The 24,670-nt window shown below is 45.9% G+C and overlaps 2 protein-coding genes across 4 annotated transcripts; one reads left to right on the forward strand and one right to left on the reverse strand.

Moving 5' to 3' along the window:
• The first annotated feature begins 1,480 nt into the window (after positions 1-1,480).
• Positions 1,481-7,201, forward strand: Hnrnpf (heterogeneous nuclear ribonucleoprotein F). Its single transcript, XM_051155170.1, has 2 exons — positions 1,481-1,555; positions 5,290-7,201. The coding sequence occupies exon 2, from the start codon at positions 5,334-5,336 to the stop codon at positions 6,579-6,581; it is 1,248 nt and encodes a 415-aa protein (XP_051011127.1). The 5' UTR covers positions 1,481-1,555; positions 5,290-5,333; the 3' UTR covers positions 6,582-7,201.
• An 8,082-nt stretch (positions 7,202-15,283) lies between these two features.
• On the reverse strand, positions 15,284-19,165 carry Fxyd4 (FXYD domain containing ion transport regulator 4). Of its 3 annotated transcripts, none has more exons than XM_051154603.1 (7): positions 17,298-17,459; positions 16,772-16,828; positions 16,654-16,677; positions 16,112-16,186; positions 15,991-16,027; positions 15,521-15,558; positions 15,284-15,435 (listed from the first exon to the last, which is right to left on the reverse strand). In XM_051154603.1, the coding sequence occupies exons 1-7, from the start codon at positions 17,335-17,337 to the stop codon at positions 15,419-15,421; spliced, it is 288 nt and encodes a 95-aa protein (XP_051010560.1). In that variant the 5' UTR covers positions 17,338-17,459; the 3' UTR covers positions 15,284-15,418. The 3 variants fall into 3 exon arrangements, with proteins under 3 accessions (XP_051010560.1, XP_051010559.1, XP_051010558.1); XM_051154602.1 differs by lacking the exon at positions 15,991-16,027 and adding an exon at positions 18,910-19,165 and having other exon boundaries at positions 15,291-15,435; positions 17,298-17,366; XM_051154601.1 differs by lacking the exon at positions 15,991-16,027 and adding an exon at positions 18,910-19,163 and having other exon boundaries at positions 15,291-15,435; positions 17,298-17,363.
• Between the last annotated feature and the right edge of the window lie 5,505 nt (positions 19,166-24,670).

Raw genomic sequence — 24,670 nt, forward strand, 5'->3', positions numbered from 1 at the left:
GCAGCAGCTGCTATTTGAAGCCGCGGTTGGCTCGAGGTCTTAAGAGTAGAACTTTCTGAGTAAGAAAACCTGCCGGGACGCGCTCCCGGCGTTCCGGAGGTTAGAACTCATTTACAAAATGGAGGGAGGGTGAGGGCGGGCTCTCAGCGAAAACCCTGGCGACTTCCTGGAACAGAAAAACGAGTAGAGGAGGGTGCAGCTAGGCTCCCACCAAGCGAGCTCTGAACAAAAGAACCGAGTGGGTGGTGCTTGAGCCGCCCTGTTTGTTCATCCGATAAACTTAACCTGTCCAGGATTCAAAGGGCGCAGCGCACCTCCTTTATCGTACCTGGATCTACCTGAAGGCAGTGAAAATCCAGTCTAACCAGTACCACCAAGTGGGCAGCTTGCTAGAAAAGCAGAGCCTGGGTTGACGACTTTTTTTTTTTTTTTTTTTTTTTTTTAAAGAGTGCCTTTCATTAGTTGTCAAGTTGTGGAAGTATGTTCAAGAGCGATGTTGGGCTTCCCTGGCTACAGTATTAGGATCAAAGGGTACCGGTAGCGTGTCCTTCAATTAAAATCAAATCTCTGTATGCAGGAACAGTACTTTTAATGAGGTCCAGCTTTACATCTGCTCTTCTACTGGGCATGTCTCCACAGTTGACATGTTCACAAGTCTTGTGCCAGTGAGAAAATGTAGGTCTAGCTGCCAGCTGCTTGCCCCATGTTGTCTCCAGGGAGGCCTCAGGTGTATTGTCTGCTACACTGGAAGTAGACTGGAGTAAAAAAGGTGGAAGAAGGGGATCCGGTAAATTAGGATTTCATGGGCAGAAATACGCATGAAACTGAAAATGATAACTCTTTTGAAACAACCGGTTCTTAAATAGGTTTCTAATAGCTCCCCTTGCCCAGTATTTTACACAATAAACACGAGAAGTCTGAGACAAGGCAAGTTACTTCTAAGACAAGCAAGATAAACCATATTATTTCCAAAACGAAAAATGGAGCATAGTTTTTAAATGTTTCAGCCGCTCTGCCCTCATCTCTTGAAAAACATTGTCCCATACATATTGGTTATATTAATGAAAAGCACATTCTTGGGGGGAAGTGCACCAGATTTTACACAGGAAGGTCTTGGGTGTCTCTGCACTGCCTCCAGAGGAAATCCTCTTTAAACTATCCAATCCAACAGGCTTGCCTGGGTGCCTATGGCAACGAAAGGGTTGCTTCCACCCCAGCTCCTTGTCCTCCCCTCATTTAAATTTCTCCCACTACATTAAAGGACTATGGGAAATTTATAATTCTCTACAAAGCAGATCTATTTGCTGATGTCTCTACCCGTGAAAAGATAATGTAAACAAACCGTGTGGAAACCTAAATATGTTGGTCTTGGGCTTTTGGGCTTTTGTAGCTGGGCTTGCTCTGAGCCCAGGAGGTCCCTTCTGTTACAATAACACATGGACTCTGAGGCCATGAGACCAATCTTGTTTTTGTCTTTTTTAGGGAAAGTTTGTTACCTTCCCTAAGTGTTGGCTATAGAAGGCACCGGTGGCAGAAGAACAGACAGTTCTTTGAGGTAAGCTACTATGATAAGTCACTGTAAGTCCTGATTTGTTAAGCAAAGTTTTCTTAGGAGGCTAAAATTTTATTAGTTTTTGTTGGTAAGTTTTGAGCTTCTGAAAGAACATTTTCTGAGTAAAAGAGCAGTAGGTATGGACCTGTTGCAGGAAAGGATGCTTTCATGTCCTATTGTTGAAACTGCCTAAACTGCTTGTTTTATACTTCTTGCATGTGTTTGGCCTTGGCTAAGCCTGCTACACTCTGAAGGATGGTGTTGACCCCAAGTGGCCAGCTAATCCCCTGCTAATCTTTGGCCTGCTGTAGTGGGTGCCTAGTCTGCTAAGGATAAGGAAACGATGGACATCAAAATTGTCCTAAGTAGAATCCCAGTGTGGTAGTGAAGACACTTTAAAAACCACAGTAAAGGATGTTATGAAAGTGGAGGCTCGGACAGGATGTGGAGGATGAGAAGATTTTTTGAAAGAGTATTGGAGCTTAGACTTGAAAGATTAACGGGATTTAAGTAGACAAGGTTGGGCAGAGGGTATTTGGAGGGAGAATTAATTACTATGTGTGTCAAATCCTCCAGGGAACAGAGTGGGGGAAATTATAGGCACCAAGGAGAAAATACAGGAAATGATAGGAGCTAGATAAGAAGAGTGCAGCTCTCCCAATCCCAATGACTGCAGGACATGAGTTCAGCCTTAGTTCTAATAACTAATGGGAAATAGGACTTAGTCTTAGTGGGTCATTGTTATAATTGAGTTGCAGTTGTGCTTAGAGAAGACTGTGATAGGGTAGCAGGGAATAGGTGTTTCTTACAAGAGTTAGAGAAACTAGGAATATAAGGAACGCTCTGAGGAATTTATCTTGAGTTTGGGATCTTCCTGTCTTGGGTCTCCTGAGTATTTGGTGTTAAAGGCACTGTGCCACCCACCAGGTCAGACTATGTAGGTAGTTTGAGGCCTGCCCTCTAGTGGCTAGAGACTAGGATTACAGCCAAATGTGCAGGATCCTGTTGGTCACATCCTGAGGATGGGAAACTAGTCTAAAGGCACCTCTCTACCTCTTTGAGTGCAGCTGAACTATTCAGTACAGCCAAGGGACAGTCTGAAAGATAATCAGCTGAGCTGTACAGTAAAGAACTGCATGTAGATTGCTTAAAGACTGCATGTAGAATGATGGAGTCTGAACTGGGTTATGTGGAAGAAGAGAAAGAAATTGAGGCTGAAGGGAGGATCCAGGCTATTGGAGAAGCAGAAGAGGATGTAATGTGGGATTCCCACAGTTAGATATCAGGTAGATATTTTTAAGTTACTGGATAGGCCTTGAGAGTTTCTGGGATATCATTGAGGGTGGCCACAAAGAGCAAATAGTAAATGGATGGATCTTCTAACAGGAAGGGTGGACCAAATCTGGGACTAGGACACATTCTCCCATAAAAGTAGGACCAGATGTGAGTTCCTGATGACACAAGTCCATACCTGACTCTGGGATCATACACCCATTACTCAAACAAGTACACGTGTACTCTGATTCTTAGTGAGAAGGAAGGTTGCTAGGACTTCATTATAGCAACACTATACTGGGGTTAGTTATATTGTTGCTGCAGAGGCTAGGTATGTTTTGGGAACTAGTAGGTGTTGATGTTTATATGTAATTATGCACACAAGATGCATATACATGCTATTCTTCACTTAGATCTCCCTTAGCTTGCCCTATCTTCAGACCATGGGCAAGGTAACTTTTAAACTATGTAATTGTATTTAAAAGAGGAAGCCTATCAGTAAGTTTCCAGTATTAGCTGGACATGGTACCGCTCAGGAAGCAGAGAAACCTTGTCTCTGGAAAAATGCACCCTCTCTCCAATTTTCCCGATGATAAGTTGTAGTTCAGTTAGCACACCATTACACGTGGGGACAGGATTGCATTCTTGCCCTCTCCAATCTGGTGTAGTCACAGGTAAGTGGAATTTTTGTCAGTATGTTAAAGCTAATAGTGTTGCCATGTTTTCTGATTTTAGTTGAATCTAGGTTGGTTTAACTGGGTAGCCAGATCTGACCATAAACTCAAGAGCTTCCTTGTCTACAAAGCAAGTCCAGGAAAGTCAAGACTACACAGATCTACCCTTTTTCAAACCCCTACTCCACAAAAAAAGAAAAACAAATGACAAGACAGTAGGAGCCAGGCTAGGCAAGGTAGTACACACTTGTAGCCAACATTAAAGTGAAGACAAGGAAGCTCTTGAACTCACAGCGATCCTCCTGCTTCTGCCTCTCGAGTGCTGGGTTTAAAGGCGTGCACCACCACTCCTGTCTTGTCTTTTTATCAATGTCTTGACAGGTACGGCTATATAGCTCTGACTTGTGTTGTTTTTAAAAATTATCTGTATTACCTGTAGGCCTGGCTAGTAATCATTCAAGACACAGACACTTGGTTATATTTTAAAGTAGCCTTAGTTAACCTGGGGCAGATATCAATCCTCTCAACTACTTCCCATAGTAGGACAGGAATGGGATCCCTGGCTTAATCTATGTCATCTGTTTCTAATAATTTTTAATCAAGATACCTCCCATCTATAATCCCAAATACTTGTTAATGTTCTTTATCTGGCCTGGATTCTCCATCCACGCCACCAGCCATGTGCTTCTCCAGTTAACCCGTGGCAGCCTTCTCTCTTCACTTCAGATCTCTCCTTTTTCCTTTTGGCTGTCTTCTCAGAATTCCTCTCTCCTAGCCCCACCTATCGCTTTTGCCCTGCCCAGGTGGGATGGCTTTTTATAAAACAAAAGGTGGGTCACTGACAAAAAAAAGACAGTAATTAACATCAAAATACAGACCATCCCCCAACACACTTGACTGGAATTTGTTATATAGACCTGTTTCCTGAGTGCTGACATTAAAGGTATGTGCCATCGCCCAGGGCATGGCTCTACCCCCCAGCCCCCTTGGGTTTTTAAGACAAGGTTTCTCTGTAGCCTTTGTCTGGAATCTTTGTAGACCAGGCTGACCTCAAATGCCATTAATCCCAGGGAGGCAAGACCTCCCCCCCCCCCTTCTCTCTCTCCCTCTCCCCCCCCCCCCCCCCAATTACTTGCTAAACTGTTATAGATTGATCGTTTGTTTTGTTTTCTGTTTATGGTTTTAAGCCTGTCGTGGATCAGTCAACCTTGGAGTTTACTTTTTAAAGATGGGGGTGGGGCTTGGACTTTAGCCTAGTTTAGACCACAGCACAGCTTATTTGGTTGGTTGGTTTTGGGGGTTTTCTGGTTTCTTTTAAGACAGCATCTTACTATGTAGCCCTGACTGTCGTGGAATTCGCTCTGTGGATCGGGCTGGCCTTGGGATCAACTTACCTCTATCTCCTGAGTGCTGGGATTACAGGCGTGCACCAACACTACCCTACTTTTCCTTTATTCCTTCCTTCGTTCACTCACTCACTCCAACCCCTCTCCTGGTTTGGTTTCTGTTTGTTGCTTTGACTATCCTGGACCAGGCTGGCCTTGGGCGCATAGTGATCAGCCTGCTTTTTGCCTCCTGAGTGCTGGGATTACAAGGTGTGTGCCTCCAAGCCGAGGTTTTTGCCCAGGTTTCTTTTGCATGGGGGTCAATAGCTGTTTCTTAATGTTTATTTTCATGAATCTATAGCTTTCATCTGTGGAAAGGAGAAAAGTTTCTAATGAATATCTTTATTATTATCCATATTAAATGAAAATTGTATAAAGTAGCTTTTTTTTTTCTTTCTTTCAGCTACAAAAAGATCACTTGCGTGACATCTGCCCTGTCAAGTGTTCATGATGCTGGGCCCTGAGGGAGGTGAAGGCTATGTGGTCAAACTCCGCGGCCTACCCTGGTCCTGCTCAATTGAGGACGTACAAAACTTCCTCTCCGACTGCACAATTCATGATGGGGTCGCAGGTGTTCATTTCATTTATACTAGAGAAGGCAGGCAGAGTGGTGAGGCTTTTGTTGAACTTGAGTCAGAAGATGATGTAAAATTGGCTCTGAAAAAAGACAGGGAAAGCATGGGACACCGGTATATTGAGGTGTTCAAGTCACACAGAACCGAGATGGATTGGGTGTTGAAGCACAGTGGTCCAAACAGCGCCGACAGTGCCAATGATGGCTTTGTGAGGCTTCGGGGACTCCCATTTGGATGCACAAAGGAAGAAATCGTTCAGTTCTTCTCAGGGTTGGAAATTGTGCCAAACGGGATCACATTACCTGTGGACCCGGAGGGCAAGATTACAGGGGAGGCCTTCGTTCAGTTTGCCTCACAAGAGTTAGCGGAGAAAGCTCTAGGGAAGCACAAGGAGAGAATAGGGCACAGGTATATTGAGGTTTTCAAGAGTAGCCAGGAGGAAGTTAGGTCATACTCAGACCCACCTCTGAAGTTTATGTCTGTGCAGAGGCCTGGGCCCTATGACCGGCCTGGCACAGCCCGGAGGTACATTGGCATTGTGAAACAGGCAGGCCTGGATAGGATGAGGTCTGGTGCCTATAGTGCAGGCTATGGGGGCTATGAAGAATACAGTGGCCTCAGTGATGGCTATGGCTTCACTACTGACCTGTTTGGGAGAGACCTCAGCTACTGTCTGTCAGGAATGTATGACCACAGATATGGAGACAGCGAGTTCACAGTGCAGAGCACCACCGGCCACTGCGTCCACATGAGAGGGCTGCCCTACAAAGCAACAGAGAACGACATTTACAACTTCTTCTCTCCACTCAACCCTGTGAGAGTTCATATTGAGATTGGCCCTGATGGAAGAGTGACGGGAGAAGCTGATGTTGAGTTTGCCACCCATGAAGAAGCAGTGGCAGCTATGTCCAAGGACAGGGCCAACATGCAGCACAGATACATAGAACTCTTCCTGAATTCAACAACAGGGGCTAGCAACGGGGCTTATAGCAGCCAGGTGATGCAGGGCATGGGAGTGTCAGCAGCTCAGGCAACTTACAGTGGCCTGGAGAGCCAGTCAGTGAGTGGCTGTTACGGGGCTGGCTACAGTGGTCAGAACAGCATGGGTGGATATGATTAGTATTGTAGGAACATTTGGGTTATTTCAATCAAAAATTTCACAGGCAGCCAATAAAGCAGTCAAGAGCAGTTTATAACTCTAGAGGAAGCTGGGGGACCCACTTTGCACCATGAGTTTGTGAAATCTGGATTAAAAAATTACCTCTTCAGTGTTTCTCATGCAAACTTTTCTTCTAGCATGTAATATTGAGTAAACTAAAACTATTTTCTTCCGCTTTTCTCAATTAACATTTTTGGTAGTATACTTAAGAGTGATGTTATCTGAGTTAAGTAGTGTTAAGTATGTTGAGTGGATCTTCAAGCACACCACAGTGGACGACACACTGGGGACACGTACTTTTCTGGAGAACTCAAAGGTGCTAGATCCCTGATGCAAAGAAGCATTTCTCATGTTCATTCTAGTTTATATTTTCATTTAAAATCCTTAGGTTAAGTTTAAGCTTTTAAAAAGTTAGTTTTGAGAATTGAGACACAATACTAATACTGTAGGAATTGGTGAGGCCTTGACTTAAAGCTTTCTTTGTACTGTGATTTCCTTTTGGGTGTATTTTGCTAAGTGAAACTTGTTAAATTTTTTGTTAACTAAATTTTTTTCTTAAAATAAAGACTTTTTCACAATGACTGGCACAGCTTATGTACTCAGCGAAAGGCAGCAAACTGGGTGGTTGAGAAGGACTTGTAAACACATGTTCAGAGGGGTTTGAAAGTAATGGTAGCTGGTGGTGTGTCTGTAATCTAGCACTTGGGAGGCTGAAGAGTGGTCAACAAGGTCTATATAGGGAGTTCCAGGCATATATATATATATAGTAGGTTACTGTCTTTTAAAATAAGTGGCATGTGCATTGTAGAGACAGTGGCCAGAAGCAGCCCAGTACACAGAGGAAGTACATAGTCCCTGCCTCCTGTGGCTACTATATATGCGATAGACTATTAAAAATGACCTTTGTGTGGCTAAAAGGTTGTTGGATACCCCCAGGAACTGGAGTGCCATGTAACCACTGGCAACCCTACTTGATTGCTCTCTTAAAGGTTGAAGCCATCTCAAACCTTAAATACTGACTTTTTTCTGCTGGAGCCCCAACATTGTAAATACTCAATGGAATGAATGGTGTTTTTGTATTGGGGTGGGGTAGGGCGGTTTTTCGAGCCAGGGCCTCCCTGTGTAGCTCTGGCTCTACTGGCTTTTGTAGACCAGACAGATTAAAGGTGTGTGCCACCATGCCTGGCAATGGACTGGGTGTTTTATTCGATCTGGTGATAGTAAGTGGCCAAGGCTGCTGTTTTTAGGGGTGATAAGTGAATGCCTCCAAAAACAGCTATAAAGGAATAGATGGGAGCCATTGGCAGGCCCTAGGCCATTATACCCCGCGTTTTGGTCTCATTTGAGAGGTCCTAATTTTTAAAAATTTATGTATGCAGTGCTCTGCCTGCATGTACCACAGGCCAGAAGAGGACATCAGATCACATTATAGGTGGTTGCTGGGAATTGAACTCAGGACCTGTGGAAGAACAGAGGTCTTAATGTCTGAGCCATCTCTCCAGCTCCTCTTTTTTTTTTTAATTCTTGAACCTAGAAGCCATACCTTGCGAAGGCAACCTGGAATGGAAGTCTTAATTTGTCCCCAGTGCTTGGCCACACTAGGCAAAAGCCATTTCAAAGGTTATTGCATAGAGGATTTCCACAGTTAATACCCTGGCTTCCTTTGTCCTATCCTGGAATCCCAACAAGGTAGTTAACTTAGTTAAATTGACTAGTGTCTGCGCTTTCTCTTCCCTTCTGTCTTGTAGACCAGGCTGGCCTCCTAGTTAACATTCCTGTGGTTCTTAAGCCATGTGTTAATGACAAATAGGTCCTTAGACTTCCAACCCTGCTGTGTGGCTTAAGAGCTGCAGTGGTAGGAAACATCTTAGGAGCCCACTGTTTTTCCCCTTGAAGACAAATCAGGAAGCACATGTTGTGAAATGAATCTGGGGTTAGGGTTGTGTAGAGCCAGAAAGTTGAATGTATTCTTGGGAAAGAATGCCCAGTAAAACCCAAATGATAGGTGTGGTGAAGCTCTAACCCTAGAGATGGGACAAGCAAATGTCTGGGCTAGCCAAGACTACATTTTGAAGTCCGGTTCATATTCCTAACCGCTGTGAACAGCCGGTAGACACATCTTGAAATTAGCTCCAAGTAACATTATTGACTGTTCCCTAATTTTAAGTGTATAGAAGTTTTTGGTTTCTTTCCTTTACTGTGTTTTGTTTGCATGTATGTGCCTGTCTGGTATGTACCTAAGGAGATGGTGAGCCTTAATGTGTGCTGAGGGAATCAAATACTGGTCTTTTTTTTTTTTTTTTTTTTAGTTTTTCCAGACAAGGTCTCTGTTAGCCTTGGCTGTCCTGGAGTCACTTTGTAGACCAGGCTGGCCTCAAACTCAGCAATCCGACTGCCTCTTGAGTGCTGGGATTAAGGACGTGCACCCCCCACCCATTCCTTTTTTGTTTCTTTGTTTTGCTATGAAATTATGTATGAATGCTTTATCTGCAAGTGCACCTGTATGCCAGAAGAGGGCATCAGATTCCCAGTTGTGGGCCAGCCACCATGTGGTTCCCAGGAATTGAACTCTTGGGACCTCTAGAAGAGCAGACAGTGTTCTTAATCAGTGAGCCATCTCTCCAGCTACAACTGCTCCTTTTCAAGAAGTGACTTTGGGGGGGGGGGTTGAGACAGGGTTTCTCTGTGTAACCCTGGCTGTCCTAGACTCACTTTGTAGACGAGGCTGGCCTTGAACACAGAGATCCACCTGTCTCTGCCTCCCGAGTGCTGGGATTAAAGGCGTGCGCTGCCACGCCTGTCTCAAGAAGTGATTTTAAACACTGCCAACAGTCTTGTCCCTACATTTATATTTGTGGGCTTGTGAAGGCCAGGCTGTAAGGTACAGAAGTTTGCTCTAGTGGGGTGAACCTGGATTGGCCACAAGTGCTTGTGCCAACTCAGGAGGTGTCTGAAACTCTCCAAGGCTTCAGTATTCCTTAAAAAGACTTAGCCCATGTTTTCAGAATTTTCACTGGTAGCTGTATCCCCAGAGCTATGAACTATTTAGAGAGTAGGGGCATGTGGCAGGAGGTATGGTGAGGGGTGGGGAGGGTGGACAGAGACAGGTATAAACAGAAGTATTGTTCTGAAAGTTTTCAGAACTTTAAAATGGTGCAATATCTCTTGATGCATTCGAATCATTTACAGATGGCGCAAGGGGCACTGTTTTGGTAGGCTGATTTGGAGAAGAAGCAAGGACTGTTTATGACCTGCCTGTGTGCTAGAAGCACTGTACACTCAGGCCTCTGCTACAGCCAGCCAGTAGGTCAGGTTTAGTGTCTGCAAAACTAATCTGGCATTATGCTGTTCAGACACGGTCGTTCGTAGGCCAGTTCCTCTTGTGTTAAGAAAGCAAGCTTAGGGGCTGGAGAGATGGCTCAATGGTTAAGAGTGCCGCCTGCTCTTCCAAAGGTCCTGAGTTCAATTCCCAGCAACTACATGGTGGCTCATAACCATCTGTAATATGATATGGTGCCCTCTCCTGGCCTGCAGGAGTACATGCAAGCAGAGCACTGTATACATAATAATAAATAAATAAATCTTTAAAAAAAAAAAAAGAAAAGAAAAGAAAGAAAGCTTAGTAATGTATCATACAACACTTAGACAACAAAACCTAAAATGTTGAGTCTTGAAAGGTGTCAAATCTGTGTGGTCAGAGCAAAATGGACAGTTTCCCCAAGGTATAGGTAAAAATATTACATGTTGTGCTGGGTGTGCATCCCTGCTGGAGGCTTGTCTATTGTGTATAAGGCCCTGTGTTCATTCTAGCACTGAGGAAAAATGCTGATTTAAAGCTCTAAATTTTTCTTTAGTTTTATTTTGAGACAGTTTCTCTGTTGCCTTGGACTTAACAGTGATCCACTTGCCTGTACCTCTTAGCTGGGATTTTAGGTGTGAGTCACTGTGCCCAACTTAAAGTTATGTTTTTCTTTCTTTAATATAGTTGTTTTTGTTTTTCTTGTTTTTTGAGACAGGGTTTCTCTGTGTAACAGCCCTGGCTTTCCTGGATTCTGTAGACCAGGCTGGCCTCCAGCTCACAGAGATCCTCTTGCCTATACCTCCCAAGTGCTCAGGCAAAGCCCTAAAGTTTATGCTAGCATATTTTGAGTTTTGGGGAAAGTTTCTATTTTTTTACTTGAAACATCCTGAGTGCCTTCCAGTTATTAGGCCTACAAGGATTTTCTTTCTTTGTTTTTCTTTTTTATTTTGGTTTTTCGAGACAGGCTTTCTCTGTGTAGCCTTTGCTGTCCCGGATTCCCTTTGTAGACCAAGCTGGCCTGGAACTCACAGAGATCCGCCTGCCTCTGCCTCCTGAGTGCTGGGATTAAAGGCATGCGCCACCAACGCCCAGCTCTACAAGGGTTTTCTTTTTCTAAGTGTCAGCAGTTTCTATTAGGTTCATGGTGGTTTGATGCGTCTCACATAGTAGCCCATACTAACCTCAAACTCTTTGGCTTGAAATTGAACTGAGCTTTCTGCTTTCACCTCCCAAGAGTTTACATAACTTAAGTTTTTTTTGTTTGTTTTGTTTTTCTGGACAGGGTTTCTCTGTGTAGCCTTATAGACCAGGCTGGCCTCGAACTCACAGTGATCTGCCTGCCTCTTCCTCCTGAGTGCTGGGATTAAAGGTGTGTGCCACTACGCCAGGCATAACTTAAGTTTGTATGCAGTCCCCATGTGGATTCAGGTGTGTGTGTGCCATGGTGTATAAGTTGGGATGAAAGAGAACTGTTTGTTCTGGCTTTCTACTTTGTTTAGGCAGAGTCTCCTGTTGTATGGTGACTAGTAGCTGGCCTTTGACCTTCCAGTCATTTTTTTTTTCCCCTTCTTTTGAGATAGGGTTTTTCTGTGTAATATCCATGGCTGTCCTGGACTCACTTTGTAGACCATTCTGGCCTCTTTGGTTTTTCAAGAAAGTGTTTCTCTGTGTAGCCTTGGCTGTCCTGGACTCGCTTTGTAGTTCAGGCTGACCTTGAACTCACAATGATCTGCCTGCCTCTGCCTCCAGAGTGCTGGGATTACAGGTGTGCACCACCACCTGGCTTCCAGCCATTCTTCTCTCTCCACCTTTCTTCTCTGTAGATGGGCTCCAACGATCAAACTCAGATCTTCAGGCACGTGGGGCCAGGACTGAGCCATTTCTCCAGCTCTATTCAGCGTTTGATGCTTGATTTTTATTTTATTTTATTATTATTATTTTTGGATGATTAAGTTTGGTTTTTCTTTATAGTTGGTTCTGCTTCCACTGGGTTGTGTGAGACATACTTACTTTATAAAAGACCTACTCAACCCATTACAGGCCACCACGGGCCAAGCTCATGTTAATGCCAAAGTCTATGTTAATGAACCAGTATTTCTTACATTTATAAGTCAGTCAGGAATCAGGATGACAATGTAGCCCACCCTAATTTGGGTAATGACTCCATGAAAGCTGGAGCTGTGAGTTGCCTGCATGACTTACAGGCAGGTGGAAACTTGAGCTGCCCAGTCTCCCTAGCAGTTGTCTTCTACGTGTGTACAGCTTAGCGTGTTTACTAACCCCTGGGCCTGCTGCCTCTTTGGAGGGGCTGTTTCAATTCTGAGGGAATTGCTGTGCTACTCTTGTTAGTCTTGGGATCAAACTTAAATCCTTGGCAAGTGTGGGTTACAAGCAGGTCCCAGAACAACTTGAGGCCGTTGATTTTCCTTACACCATCTAGTCCTGGGATCAAACTCATGGGAGACTTGGTAATTGTCGTTTCCTACAGAATCATTTCTCCTGTCTTGTATCTTGTGTGTGTGTGTGGTGGTCATGTGTTTGCAGATGCATGTGTTACACAAACATCGTTGGATCGCTCCTCGCTTTATTTTTGGGGGACAGGATCTCTCACCAGCAGGAGCTAATTAGTTTAGTTAGGCTGACCAACCAATGAGTTCTTAAGGATCCACCTACTCACTCCCTGCATTCCTCCCTAAGGTTGCAGGTGCACATTGCTCTGCTGGCTTTTAAATAAGAACTGGTGACCAGAACTGAGGTCTTTACCAAATGAGTCATTTGCCCCAGCTGCTTAATTTGAGAGTATCTTGGGCTCAAAAGAGGTGGGCTGCTACCACCATGCCAAGAGTTGCCTGCCCCAGGGACCCCTGATTTTTGGCTAGGTTGGCCTCAGACTTGTGCATCTACTTCTAGCTGCTGAAATGAAAGGCGCTTGCTTATCACACTTAACATTATTCATTTGTTGCATATTCGGTATTACATTTTTAAGTGCCAGGCTAGGGGAGCGCCTCTATAGCATTCTCAAAGGCTAGGACTATATCACATATCTCTAGCATGTACAAGGCCGTGAGTTACATACCCAGAACAGTAAAACCAGATGTGGTGGCACTTGACTGGAGGATCAGGAATTCAAGGTCGAGCTAGGCTATATAGTTCAAAGCTAGCCTAGGCTACAGAAGAATCTACTTCAAGAAACCAAAATAGTCTTCAACACAAGTAGGAGGGACATAATCACATAGCAAGGCGTAGCCACTGGACTGTCTCTGGAGCAGTCTTAAACCTCAGAAGCAACTAGGTTCTTCAAGAAGAGGGCTTAACTGGATTTGAGGCCCTGTATACTGGATTTGTATACATTGAGATGCTCAGTCGTTCTCAACCTTCTAATGCTGCGGTTCTTCAATACAGTTAAAGTTGTGACCCCAACCAAAAACCATTTTCTTTGTTATTTCATAACTGATTTTGCTATTATGAACTGTCATGTAAATGCCTGTTTTCCAGGGGTCTTAGGTGACCCCTGTGAAAGGGTCAGTTGTCTGAGGAGTTGAAACTGAGGTTAAGAACCATGAGCTGGAGTGATGGCTCAGAGGTTAAAAGCACTCTGACTGCTCTCCAGAGGTCCTGAATTCAATTCCCAGAAACCACATGGTGTCTCACAACAATCTATAATGTGATCTGATCCCTCTTTTCTGGCCTGAAGGTGCACATGCAGGCAGAGCACTATATACATAATAAATCAAAAAAAAAAAAAACAAAAAACTGCTGGGACAGTAGAACACCGAGATGATAGGAAGGGGAAGGAGTTTGAAGTTGCCTGTTGCCAGGTACAATAGTCTGGCAGCAGAAGTGAGAGCTTCCAGTGATTTTGCATAGAGAGAAACCTGGGGACAGGTATGTCTATACCTGAAGAACTCCGAGGAAGAAAAGAAAGCCTTCCCATAGAGATTTCACTGCCTGAGGACCGTTAGACCTCAGGAGCTAACACTAGCTCACTGTACATTTTGCCCCCATTGCAAAGCCAGGGTTCCATATGTTCTCTCATACTGCCGCCTTCTGTGTTTGAGAATCGTGCAGAGAGTCATATACATCTCTGGTCACTAAAAGGAGTAGGGGACAGGGAATCCAAATTTCAAGAAACATTCTAAAGTTGGGTATATTGCTTAATTGACAGCACTTTGCTAGCATTCAGGAGGCCCTGGATTTGAGCCCTCCCACCAACCACATAAGCCAATGTGATGGCCCACACTTAGAATCCCTGTGCTTGGTTAAGTGGAAGGCAAGAGACCAGAGCTTCAAGGCCATCTTGTGTTTTATAGAAAGTTTAAGGCTAGCCTGGGCCGCCTTGCAGTGTTGGTAGCCTGAAGGCAACAGACTTAGGTGAGGGGTTTCTGCTACCACGAACAGGAAAGCAGCTGAGCATAGGTGTGGGTTCTGTACTGGGAATCTCCACTTTGGAAGTGGCTGGAAAGAGAGCCTGCATCTCAGAGGTGTGCTAGGCAAGGCCAGAGCAGAGCTTCCTATGCCTTGGATTGTGAGACACATTTCAGCCAAGCCCGTCACAGGAGACTTGCCAGTAACCTTGCTTTGTCTGAGTGGGATTCCACTGGGGCAGAAGAGCATTGTGAAGTGCCTCAAGGGGGCACTGCTACAGTCACACCTACACTGCAGTCACACTTCTTGCAGAGGCACAGGCCAGGTCGTTTTTGCCCCCTGGACATTTGTATGCCCTGATCCTTGATCCAGGGCAATTCTGTAGCAAGATTTTCTTTTCACCTTTGAGGTAAAATTCAGAAGCCTCTGGGGTCCAGTTCTAGGCCACTGCTACTAGTTGCCTGATTCCTACTTCAGACACCTGGCATTCTGCCCGCTAAAGAGGTGGCCTGCGACCTCCATGCCCAGGGACCCCTGAATTCTACTCAATCCCTCTTACTGTCTCATGACATCCTAGGACATTGGGGGGGGGGGATTCCCCTGTGCTGGTCAGTGACGTCTCACAGGATGGAGATTCAGAGTGGCTGAGCCGTTGCAAGTCATTCTCAACTACATCATGTGGAGGAGGTCTGTGCCATCAGAACTGCTAGAGGCTCTAGGCACAAAGTGAAAATTCTAGTCTTTGGATAGAACACTGGAATCCATGGTTTGTTCCTGTGGGTCTTGCTGGACTGGGAGCCATGGGAGAGCATTTGGAGCACACAACTAGGAGGAGGTTCTCATAAGGTAGGATCTTGCTGGGAGTGGGCTTCCAGATAAAAAGCTATAGGGGACAGACTCCCACATCCCTCCACACCACATCCATGGGGTGGGGGTGGGATGTCACTCGGCCATAGAAAGGAGCAGCAAGACCAGTTTAATAAAAGCTTCAGATACTTTTTTCCCCCCTTCCCGTCACTGAGGACAACAGTATGCTCTAGAGAGGCCATTTCCTGGGAAGAAAGTCTCCAATGAGGAGGGACAGCATGAGGCTGGCCAGAGCTGCCTCCAGCTTGGTCCTGTGTTCAGTTCATCAGGTACTGGCAGAGCCTGTGGAGTTGAGTTTTTCAGTGACCTATTCCCTCTGCAACCCCATCACTCTCCATCCCTGCATCCCACCAGAGGCCCAGCTCACCTGGAGTGATGAGTGGAGTGGCTTTCCCAGGTAAAGAACTGGAGAGAGAAAGCAGTCAGGTGAGCATCAAGGTCTTCTGTTGTCCCTCAGCACTTCTCATTACCCTCCCCTGCAGGGGCGTGCCTACCTTACATTTATGCATTTGAACTTTTGAGACAGGGTCTCAGGCTAGTCTTGAATTTAGTATGTGACCAAAGATGACCTTGGGCTGCTAATCTTCCTACCTCTACCAAGTGCTGGGATTACAGGTATGCACTGCCATACCCTGCTGTGACACAGACCTTCTTACTCTTCCATAGTAACATATCAAACGACAAGGTTCTCCCCAATTTGGGGCCCTTGAAAGTGTATTATCTTCATAAAAAGCCTAACGAGCCTAGTGAATAGGCAGGCTGTAGTGGTTCTGTTGGTTCTAGAACATCATCACATAGGTGTGCTCAGCCAAAGGTACAGCTGGGTCACTGTCTTACCCGGGCTTGTGACTGCGCCTACATTTGCACTTGCCACCTAGGAGAGGAAGAACATAGTCTGATCCAGTCTGAGTCTGAGCCTGAGCCTTCCTCTCCCCACTCTGCCACTCCCTCTACTCACTCAGGACCGTGGCAATCCCAGCGATGCACAGGAGCCCTCCAAAGATCATTCCACCCAGTTGCAGGCTCTCCCAGTCTGGGGGTGGGGGCAAAGAGAAGACAAACGGAGCCTCACAGTACCCTCACACATTCACTCAAAAAGTATTTATAGGGCTTTGTGGGAGGCCTTTACAAGCACCCACTTGCCCTATAAATGACTGCTTGCCCACATGGCATTTAAATCCCAGTGTAAAAAGAGACAGGTTTAATAGGTACATCATGTCACAGTACCTCATGGGGACAAGTGCCATGGGAGGCAAAGTAGAACTTATAGAAAGGACAGGGTTCACTGGGCTCAGTCCTGGCTCCCACCCCCAACTCCATGCTCCAGGGCACTCCCTTTCCATCATTATGTTGAGCTCTTACAAGGAACAGGTTTAGTGTCCCACCCCATCTTCTCTGTACTGGGTCATGGACCATCATCAGTTGGCCTGGCAAAGAGGTCTAAAGTAAAGATTGAGTGGGATAGGGTGGGTGAGGGTGGGAGTTGGTGTCAGCTCTTACCATAATAGAAGGGACTTCCTTTATCTGCAGTAAATGAAAAGTAAATAAATAGCAGAACTAGGAGACAGGATATGGGGTCTTAGAAGGGAAATGCAGGCAGGTTGCAGGTGTCACTTGCCAGGGTGCAGTGGTGGGTACTCAGCAATTGGGTCACTGGCTTCCAAGGCAGGCAGACCTGGGTGAGGGAAGCAGGAGTGGTGTCTGAAGAGCCAGCTACGTAGAGGGGTCTGGGAAGTGACTCTGGGCCCATCAGATCCCTTACTCACGTCTTCACCAATCCCAAGCAGGCTTTGGCTTTTGCAACTCATTCTGAGGCGTTCACAGCCCTTCCTTTTGCCCTGCTATTCTCTCTTGTGCTCTGAACAGGATGGCTGGTTCATTTTTAACCTTGCCCAAGAAGCTTTGGACAGAGCCAGGCTCTTTGTCCACCTCTTAAAGAAACAGCCTACCTTGATATTAACTTGTCCATTTTTCATAGTCTACTGACTCAATAGCCATCAAGCAATTTTTTTTCAATATCCTCATTCCACCTGAACTAGGGTTTCATGAAGCATATTGTTTAAACACATTTATTGGGGAGCGGTTGTCTGGGGAGAGGCTGTTGTCTCCACTGCCTTGGTGGGTGGAGTGTGTGGAGAACTCACCTGCTAGCAGCAGGAGGAAGGCACAGGCTATTCCCTCCATGTCAGGATACAGGGCAAGGCTGCAGGCTGCTGGGTGAGATGCAGAGTAGAGGTGGGTGGGCTTGGGTCTGTGGTCTGTGACCTGCCACAGCTCACCCTGCTAGTCAGAGGCAGAACAGAGGTGTGAATCCCACTTAGGCAAGCGCTTACCATTAAAAAAAAAAAAAGAGAGAGAGAGGCAGGTGGATCCCTGTGAGTTCAAGGCCAGCCTGGTCTACAAGGTGAGTTCAGGACAGCCAAGGCTACACAGAGAAACACTGTCTCGGAAAAAAAAAAAAAGACTATTTTCCACCTTCATATCTACAGATGGCACTAGTGACTGCCTGAGTATGTACATTGCTTAATTCTAGTTAAGTGTTCAGAGCATAACACCCTGTGGTGACCACAGAGGGCTCTGTGAACAGCTTTATAAAGAGATTATTGAGAGCTGGAGAGGTGGCTCAGAGGTTAAAAGCACTGACTGCTCTTCCAAAGGTCCTGAGTTCAATTTCACAACAACCACATGGAGGAAACTATCATCAACTCTTTTGTAGGAGACAGGAACAAAAGGGAATTCAGGAAAATAAAACCAAATGCTCAAAGTGAGATGTCTGTTCTAAGTCATGATAGGAGTTAGGCTTTCCTAACCATCAGGCCCTAGCTATTTTACGTGAAAACATCTAGGCCTGGGGTAGCAAGGCTGAATTATAGGTAGGTTCGGCATCCAGCGCCAGGGTTGGAGGGTGCAATTCTAGACCTCTTCTTCTGGAGACAGGACTCTGCTCCAAGCAGCCCCAGATCCACTCAGAGAGTAGAGACCTGCTGCAGATGTCTGCTGGTGCGTGAGGCATAGCCCCTCTCTCCTGTGAGTAGGGTCCTACCTAGTGCCCCACTTTACATGTTGTTGTATTTGACAACCCTTGCCCATCCCATTTTTTGCTGTGTATAGGCTAGTGTCATGAGTTTGGTTCTGAAGCCACTCTTACTATCTAGTATACTTATCTCTGGCTGGCCTCGAACTCAGAGATCCATCTGCCTCTGCCCCCCAACTGCAAGGATTAAAGGTGTATGCCACCCCCCCCCCCCCCCCCTCCCCCCCCCCCACCCCCATGCTAAGCTATGATCTGTCAACCCTAAAAAAATACGCCAGCACTGAAAGGCTGCTACAACACACACACAAACCACCTGAGCCTTTTGCCCTAAAGATGGAACACTGGATGAGAAACTCCTGGACATGGGGTTTATGGTTTAGCCAGTCTCTGAAGTTGGCTTTCTCTTGTTCTTCATTGGTTTCTCCTACCCCTTCCTTCAAACCCACAGCTCCTGGATTAGCTCTCACGTACATTGCACATGTCCTTCTGCTAGAGCTTGACTCTTCACATCCTCTAGACCCCCAACTCTCTGCTACACCATCACAGAGTCCGAAGTCTCCAGTCCTGGAGAGGCCATCTCTGTCCTCATAACCCCCAAATAGCTGCTCAGTTCTCAAGAGTCCTAGCTGCGATCAGCACCCACCATCCCTTCCTCAGCTGGTCTCTTGGCCACCAGTTCCAAAATAGCACACTGAAGACCTAGCAAATATGTACTTACTCACCTGGAGATCACCCCAGCTGGGTGAGTGGTGCTGGGTGCAGGAGAGCAAGTCTGAGGACAGCTTGGGTCGGTTCTGCTCTTTAAACCCAGGGGCTCCGCCCTGGGCCACACACTAGCAGTCTGGAGGGAACTGGTCCTACTTCTCTCTTATGTTCCTGTAGCCAGCCCTCCCCACCTGCTCTTAAGGACACAGCTCACTTACCACACCCAGGGGAGAGCCAGTGCTGGGGCCCAGGCTACTTAGAGCTAAGGAATGAGAGCGATCTATGGCCATTGGGCTTCAGCCCCTGCCCCAGAAGAAAAGGGGTTGGTAAGATGGCTCGGCAGGTAAACGTGCTTGTTACCGTGACTGATGACCTGAGCTTGAGCCCCAGAACCCGGGATAGAAGCAAGCTGACTCTCAGTTGTCGCTGAACACACAAACATATAATAATAATGATAATATAAAAGGCCCCATGGGTTTCAGGGTTCCAAGGCATCTTGTGCCAACAGTGGGGGTTCAGGGCTGTGTGCAGTACCTTGGGGACAGTGAAGTGCACTATAGAGACTGGCAGCTGTGACGTTTTCATTTGACTCCCGTGTTCATGGAGAAAGAGGGCTCCCATTGGCTCGCTGACCACCCTCTAGCTAGACCCTACTTCAGACTGGAGTGAGAAACTTTCCCATCCCAGGTAGACTTCTGCCTGCCTCACAAAGGGCGAGGCATGTCGGGCAGGGGACTGCCTGCTTTGTCCCCCGCTGGCCAGATTCATCCTACCATGTGATTTTGGAGGATGCTGAGCCCCTCTGCTCTTTTCCAAGTGGGGGAGACTTGTCCCTGTCTAGGAGGCCAGTGTAGAAAAGTCGAGGGTATCTGTCTTGGTTGAGTGGAGAAAGGCTGTTAAAGGGCTTAACAGTTATTTTCCTTTTAATTTTGCAAATGTGGTGTTCTGTCTGCATGTATATCTGAGTGCCTGGAGCCTACAGAAGCCAGAAGAGAGTGTCAGATCCTCTGGAGCTTGACTTACAGGCAGTTGTGAGCAGACATGCAGGTTCTGTGAGCAAACCCAGGTCCTTTGGAAGAGCAGCCAGAGCTCTTAATAGCTGAGCCATTTGTCCAGTCACCCTTTCCTTAGTACTGCCCCCCCCAATATTTATTGATTTATTTTATGTATGAGTGCTCTGCCTGCATGTATACCTGCAGGCCAGAAGAGGGCATCAGATCACGTTATAGAAGTTTGTGAGTCACCATGTGGTTGCTGGGAACTGAACTCAGGATCTCTGAAAGAGCAGACAGTGTTCTTAACCACCGAGCCATCTCTCAGTAGAACACTTGACAAGTTTACATTTTGTCTTTGCTTAGGGCTATGCTTTCAGTTTTAGTTATGTGCTGCTGCTGTAGGCACGAAAATATTTGTGTGTGTGTTCACTGTGTGCATATGTGTGCATGTGTGTTCACTGTTTCACTGTATGCATATGTGTGCATGTACTTGGGCAGGTTGATGTCTGGTGTCTACTTCTGTTGCTTTTTACCTCTTCTTTTTTTTCCTTTGACAGGGTTTCTCTGTGTAGCCCTGCCTGGCTGTCCTAGATCTCCCTCTATAGACCATGCTGGCCTTGAACACAGAGATCCATGTGCCTCTGTCTCCCAAGTGCTGGGATTAAAGGTATGCACCATAAATGCCCGGAAAAAAATTTTTTTTCAGAATGTCTTTTGTTTAGTCTTTGACAATTTTTTTAGGTGCATACAATGTATCTTGATCATATCCGTCTGAAATCTACCCTCAAACTTTTCTTCTTCCCAGTGTTCTTAACCTCTGAGCCATCTCTCCAGCCCCGCCTCTTCCTTTTCCTCTCTCTCTAGTTAGTACTGTCTGCTGGACTGTTGACTGATTTTGTTGGCTTGATCTTGTGCAGGTAACCCTGCTGCCGTAAGTTCATGAGTGCAGCAGCCATGCCATGTGCAAAAGACCACATTTCACCAGGCTCCGCCCTCCAGCTCTTACGTTGTTTCCGCTCCTTTTCCTCAACCTTCCCTGAATCTTGTGGTTGTTGATGCGAAGGTTTCATTTAAGGCCAAGCTCTCAGGCAGGTGTGGTGGCACATGCCAGCACTCAGGGACAGAGGCGGGAGGATCTAGCTCTGTGAGTTCTACGCTAGTCTGGCCTACATAGAGTTCCAGGACAGCCAGGGCTACATAGTAAGACCCTGTCTCAACAAGACAACATATCACAAAACAAATTAAAAAAATAAAAGACTGAGCAGTTCTTTGTCACTAACTCTCAGCACTTTGACCAGTTATGGATGTGTTTTAACTGCTGATCGCTGCAGATAGAAGCTTCTCTGGCCACGGCTGAGGGAAATAGTGATCTAAGGGCATTCACATGACTAGTTAGAACATGGCTTGGCTAACATCCACGTAAGCAAAACAACACTAGTAGGTTCCTCCCAGAGCCTGACCTGCTGAGGTAGCTCTCTGTGTGTAGCCTAAAATCACTCAGTAGACCAGACTGGCCTCGAACTCACAGCGATCCCCCTGCCTCTGCCTCCCGAGTGCTGGGATTAAAGGCGTGCGCCACCACGCCCGGCTTTACAGCATCATCTTAATTCCCTCCTGTGGAATAGGTCTTAAATCCAAAAGCACTTGGTTACCCCAGGAACGTCACTCTACAATTGCACCAGTGGGCACATCCTGCCAGGTTGTCTTACAGCTGAAGGCATGGCTTCAGAGATGCCGCGCGTGGCTTTTCTCCATCCTGCCAGGTTGTCTTACAGCTGAAGGCATGGCTTCAGAGATGCCGCGCGTGGCTTTTCTCTCCCAGCAGCCTGCATAGCATCTTCTGGCATTATGAAAGCTAGTCAGCAGAAGTAAGTCTTTAGATCAGTTCCAGCTTGCTGTCTCTTTGTCCTGCAAACAAAGTGTGAGGTATCTTCTGCTTTAGGGTCCTACCACCTGGTTCTGCTGGGCAAGAGCCAACAGCAGTAGCTTGTGTTTTTGGGGCTGGGGGTGGGGTGGGGCTCTGGGGCTTCCGTGACCTGTAACTCATTGGGAGGAAACCCATGCCTGGTACTGAGATGTTCATTTTGTAGCCTGTGAATTTGGCGGTAATCATTTTCCACCCATGTAGGCTATCAGTTCAAATTCTGTCTGGTTTTTAAAATCATGTTTTAAAAACATATTAAAAGGTAGTGGATTTTCACAGGGTTTTTCAAATATACCTTTAATATTATTTTACCCACCCTACCCCCTACCTCCCTACTTCCTGTTCCCATCTCTGTGTAAACCTTTAACAGCCAATATTCTTCCCCATATCTTCATATTGTATGTGTTGTGTCCCCTTAAGAACCCTCTCCCTCTCATGGGCCCTTCCTAGCCCCCTGGCCTCTGCAGACACTTCCTATTAAACACATACATCTCAAAACTCAAAGCCACGATTCATTTATGAAGGAGAAGACACCTGACATTTCTCCTTCTAGGCCTGGTGTTTTAGTTTAGGTTTCTTTTTGCTATGATAAAGACCATGACCAAAAGCAAGTCAGAGAGGAAAGGGCTTATTCAGCTTACACTTCCAGTAAAGGGCCATTACCGAAAGAAGTCAGGGCAGGAACCTGCAGGCAGGAACTGAAACAGAAGCCATGGGACAGATGCATATCGGCCTGTTCCTCATGGCTTTCTCGAACAATCCTGCATTCATTCATTCATTCATTCCTTTCCCTCCCCCTTCCTTTTCTTCCTGCCTTCTTTATTTTCTCTTTCTCCTCCTCATCTTCCTTTTCATATTCCTCCCCCTCCTCTTTTTTTTTTTTTTTTTAATCTTAGAGGTTTTTTTCTTTTTTAAGGTTTTCTGGTTCTTTGTGTAGCCCTAGCCATCCTGGAACTGGATACCTACCTGCCTCTGCCTCCTAAGGGTGCCGCCACCACCAGGCTTTTGTTTGTTTGTTTGTTTTGTTTTGGATACAGGGTTTTTCTATGTAGCCCTGGGTATCCTAGAACTCACTGTGCAAATCAAGCTGGCCTCAAACTCACGGAGATAGACTTGCCTCTGTCCCTTGAGTGCTGGGGTTAAAGCTGTGTGACACCACACCCAGCTCTCAGCCTGTTTTCTTATACCGTCCAGGACTATCTGTCCAGGGTGCTGTCGTCCCCAATGAGCTGGGTCCCCCACATTAACTATTAATCAAGAAAATGCCTTGCAGATTTGTCTAGAAGTCAATCTTGTTTGTTTGTTTGTTTCAAGAAAAGGTTTCTTTGTGTCACCTTGGTGGTCCTGGGCTCACTTTGTATATGGAAGTCAGTCTTATGGAGGCTTTTTCTCCATTTCTTCTCTGATATGGACTAATTCCCTCTTCCCATATATATCAAGGTTTGTGTCAAATTGACCAAAAAAAAAAAAAAAAAAAAAAAAAAAAACCACCAAAAACCAAAAAACCAACCCAGCTAGCACACTTGCATTAATTCAATTAGTAATATATTTTCCAGTTGCATCCACTTTTCTGCAAATTTCATTTTTCCTTAAAGCTGAATAAAATTCCATTATGGATATCTCCTCCATTTTCATTATGCAATCATCAGCTGATGGCCTTCTAGGCTGGTTCTATTTCCTAGCTATTGTGAATAGAGCAGCAATGTACATGTATGTGCAGGTTTCTCTAGATGTGAGGTCTTTTGCCTATATTCTGAGGGACGGTATAACAGAACATATGATAGGTTTGTTTTTAGTTTTTTTTTTTTCTTTTGGTTTTTCAAGGCCAGCCTGGTCTACAGAGCAAGTATAGGACAGCCAAGGCTAACACAAGCTTGTTAAAGCTATGGAAGGTTATAGCTAATTAGTAATTAGAATGAGAAAAGGAATAAATGTCGTAGAAAAAGAGGGGCAGCGTCCAAGAGGTGCTTGTGAGTACAGTAAGGAATCCTTACAGCAAACTGCCTGTGAAACATGCACCACAGCCCTAAGCCTTAACTGAGAACATATAAACGAAAGCCTGTGAAACATACACCACAGCCCTAAGCCTTAACTGAGAACATACAAACGAAAGCCAAACCCTTGTGAGACAGACTTGCAAACTGGAGACTTAGGCAAAGTAAGAAACAAAGTGTATTGAGTGAGTTGCTGGCACGTCTGGGCTGAGATCAGGGTGAGATTCTCGGGTGCCCTCTGGCTCCAGGAGGCCCCGTGTGGTGGCGAGTGCTCTTTGGTTCTGGCATGTTGGGGAGAAGAGGTGAAAAGTCCTTTCTTGGTGGTTCCTCTGAACTCCTCCACTTCTCCAGGGACTCGTCGGTTCTGCTGTTCTGGTGTGTATCTATTGTGTATGTTTGTGTATGTGCCTGGTGTGTGTGAGTGAGAGGACAACTGTGGGGCATCAGTGTGCTTCCTCCTTTATGCGGTTCTGAGGCTAGAACTCGGGACGCCAAACTTGCACAGCAGGCGCCTTTGCCTACTGAGGGAGCCATCCTGGTTTGCTTTTCTCTTTTCTATGAGACAAGGTATCTCTCTGTGGCCCTGGTTGGCTCTGAATTCATAGAGATCCACCTGCTTCCACCTACAGAGTTGGAGCACTGAAGGTATGTGCTATCATGCCTGGCAGACGTCTTGTTTTCTGAGGTAGGGAGTCTGCCGGTGAGGCTATACTCGCTGTCTAGCAAGACTCATTGATGCTCGGGTCTTCACCTCCTCAGTGTCAGCACTAAGATTATGGGTGCAAACTGCCACACCAAGATCTTTTTTTTAAGATTTTTTTTATTATTATGTATACAGCGCTCTGCCTGCATGTACAGAAGAGGG

This window comes from Acomys russatus, chromosome 13, assembly GCF_903995435.1.
Source record: "Acomys russatus chromosome 13, mAcoRus1.1, whole genome shotgun sequence".
NCBI classification, from domain to species: Eukaryota; Metazoa; Chordata; class Mammalia; order Rodentia; family Muridae; genus Acomys; species Acomys russatus.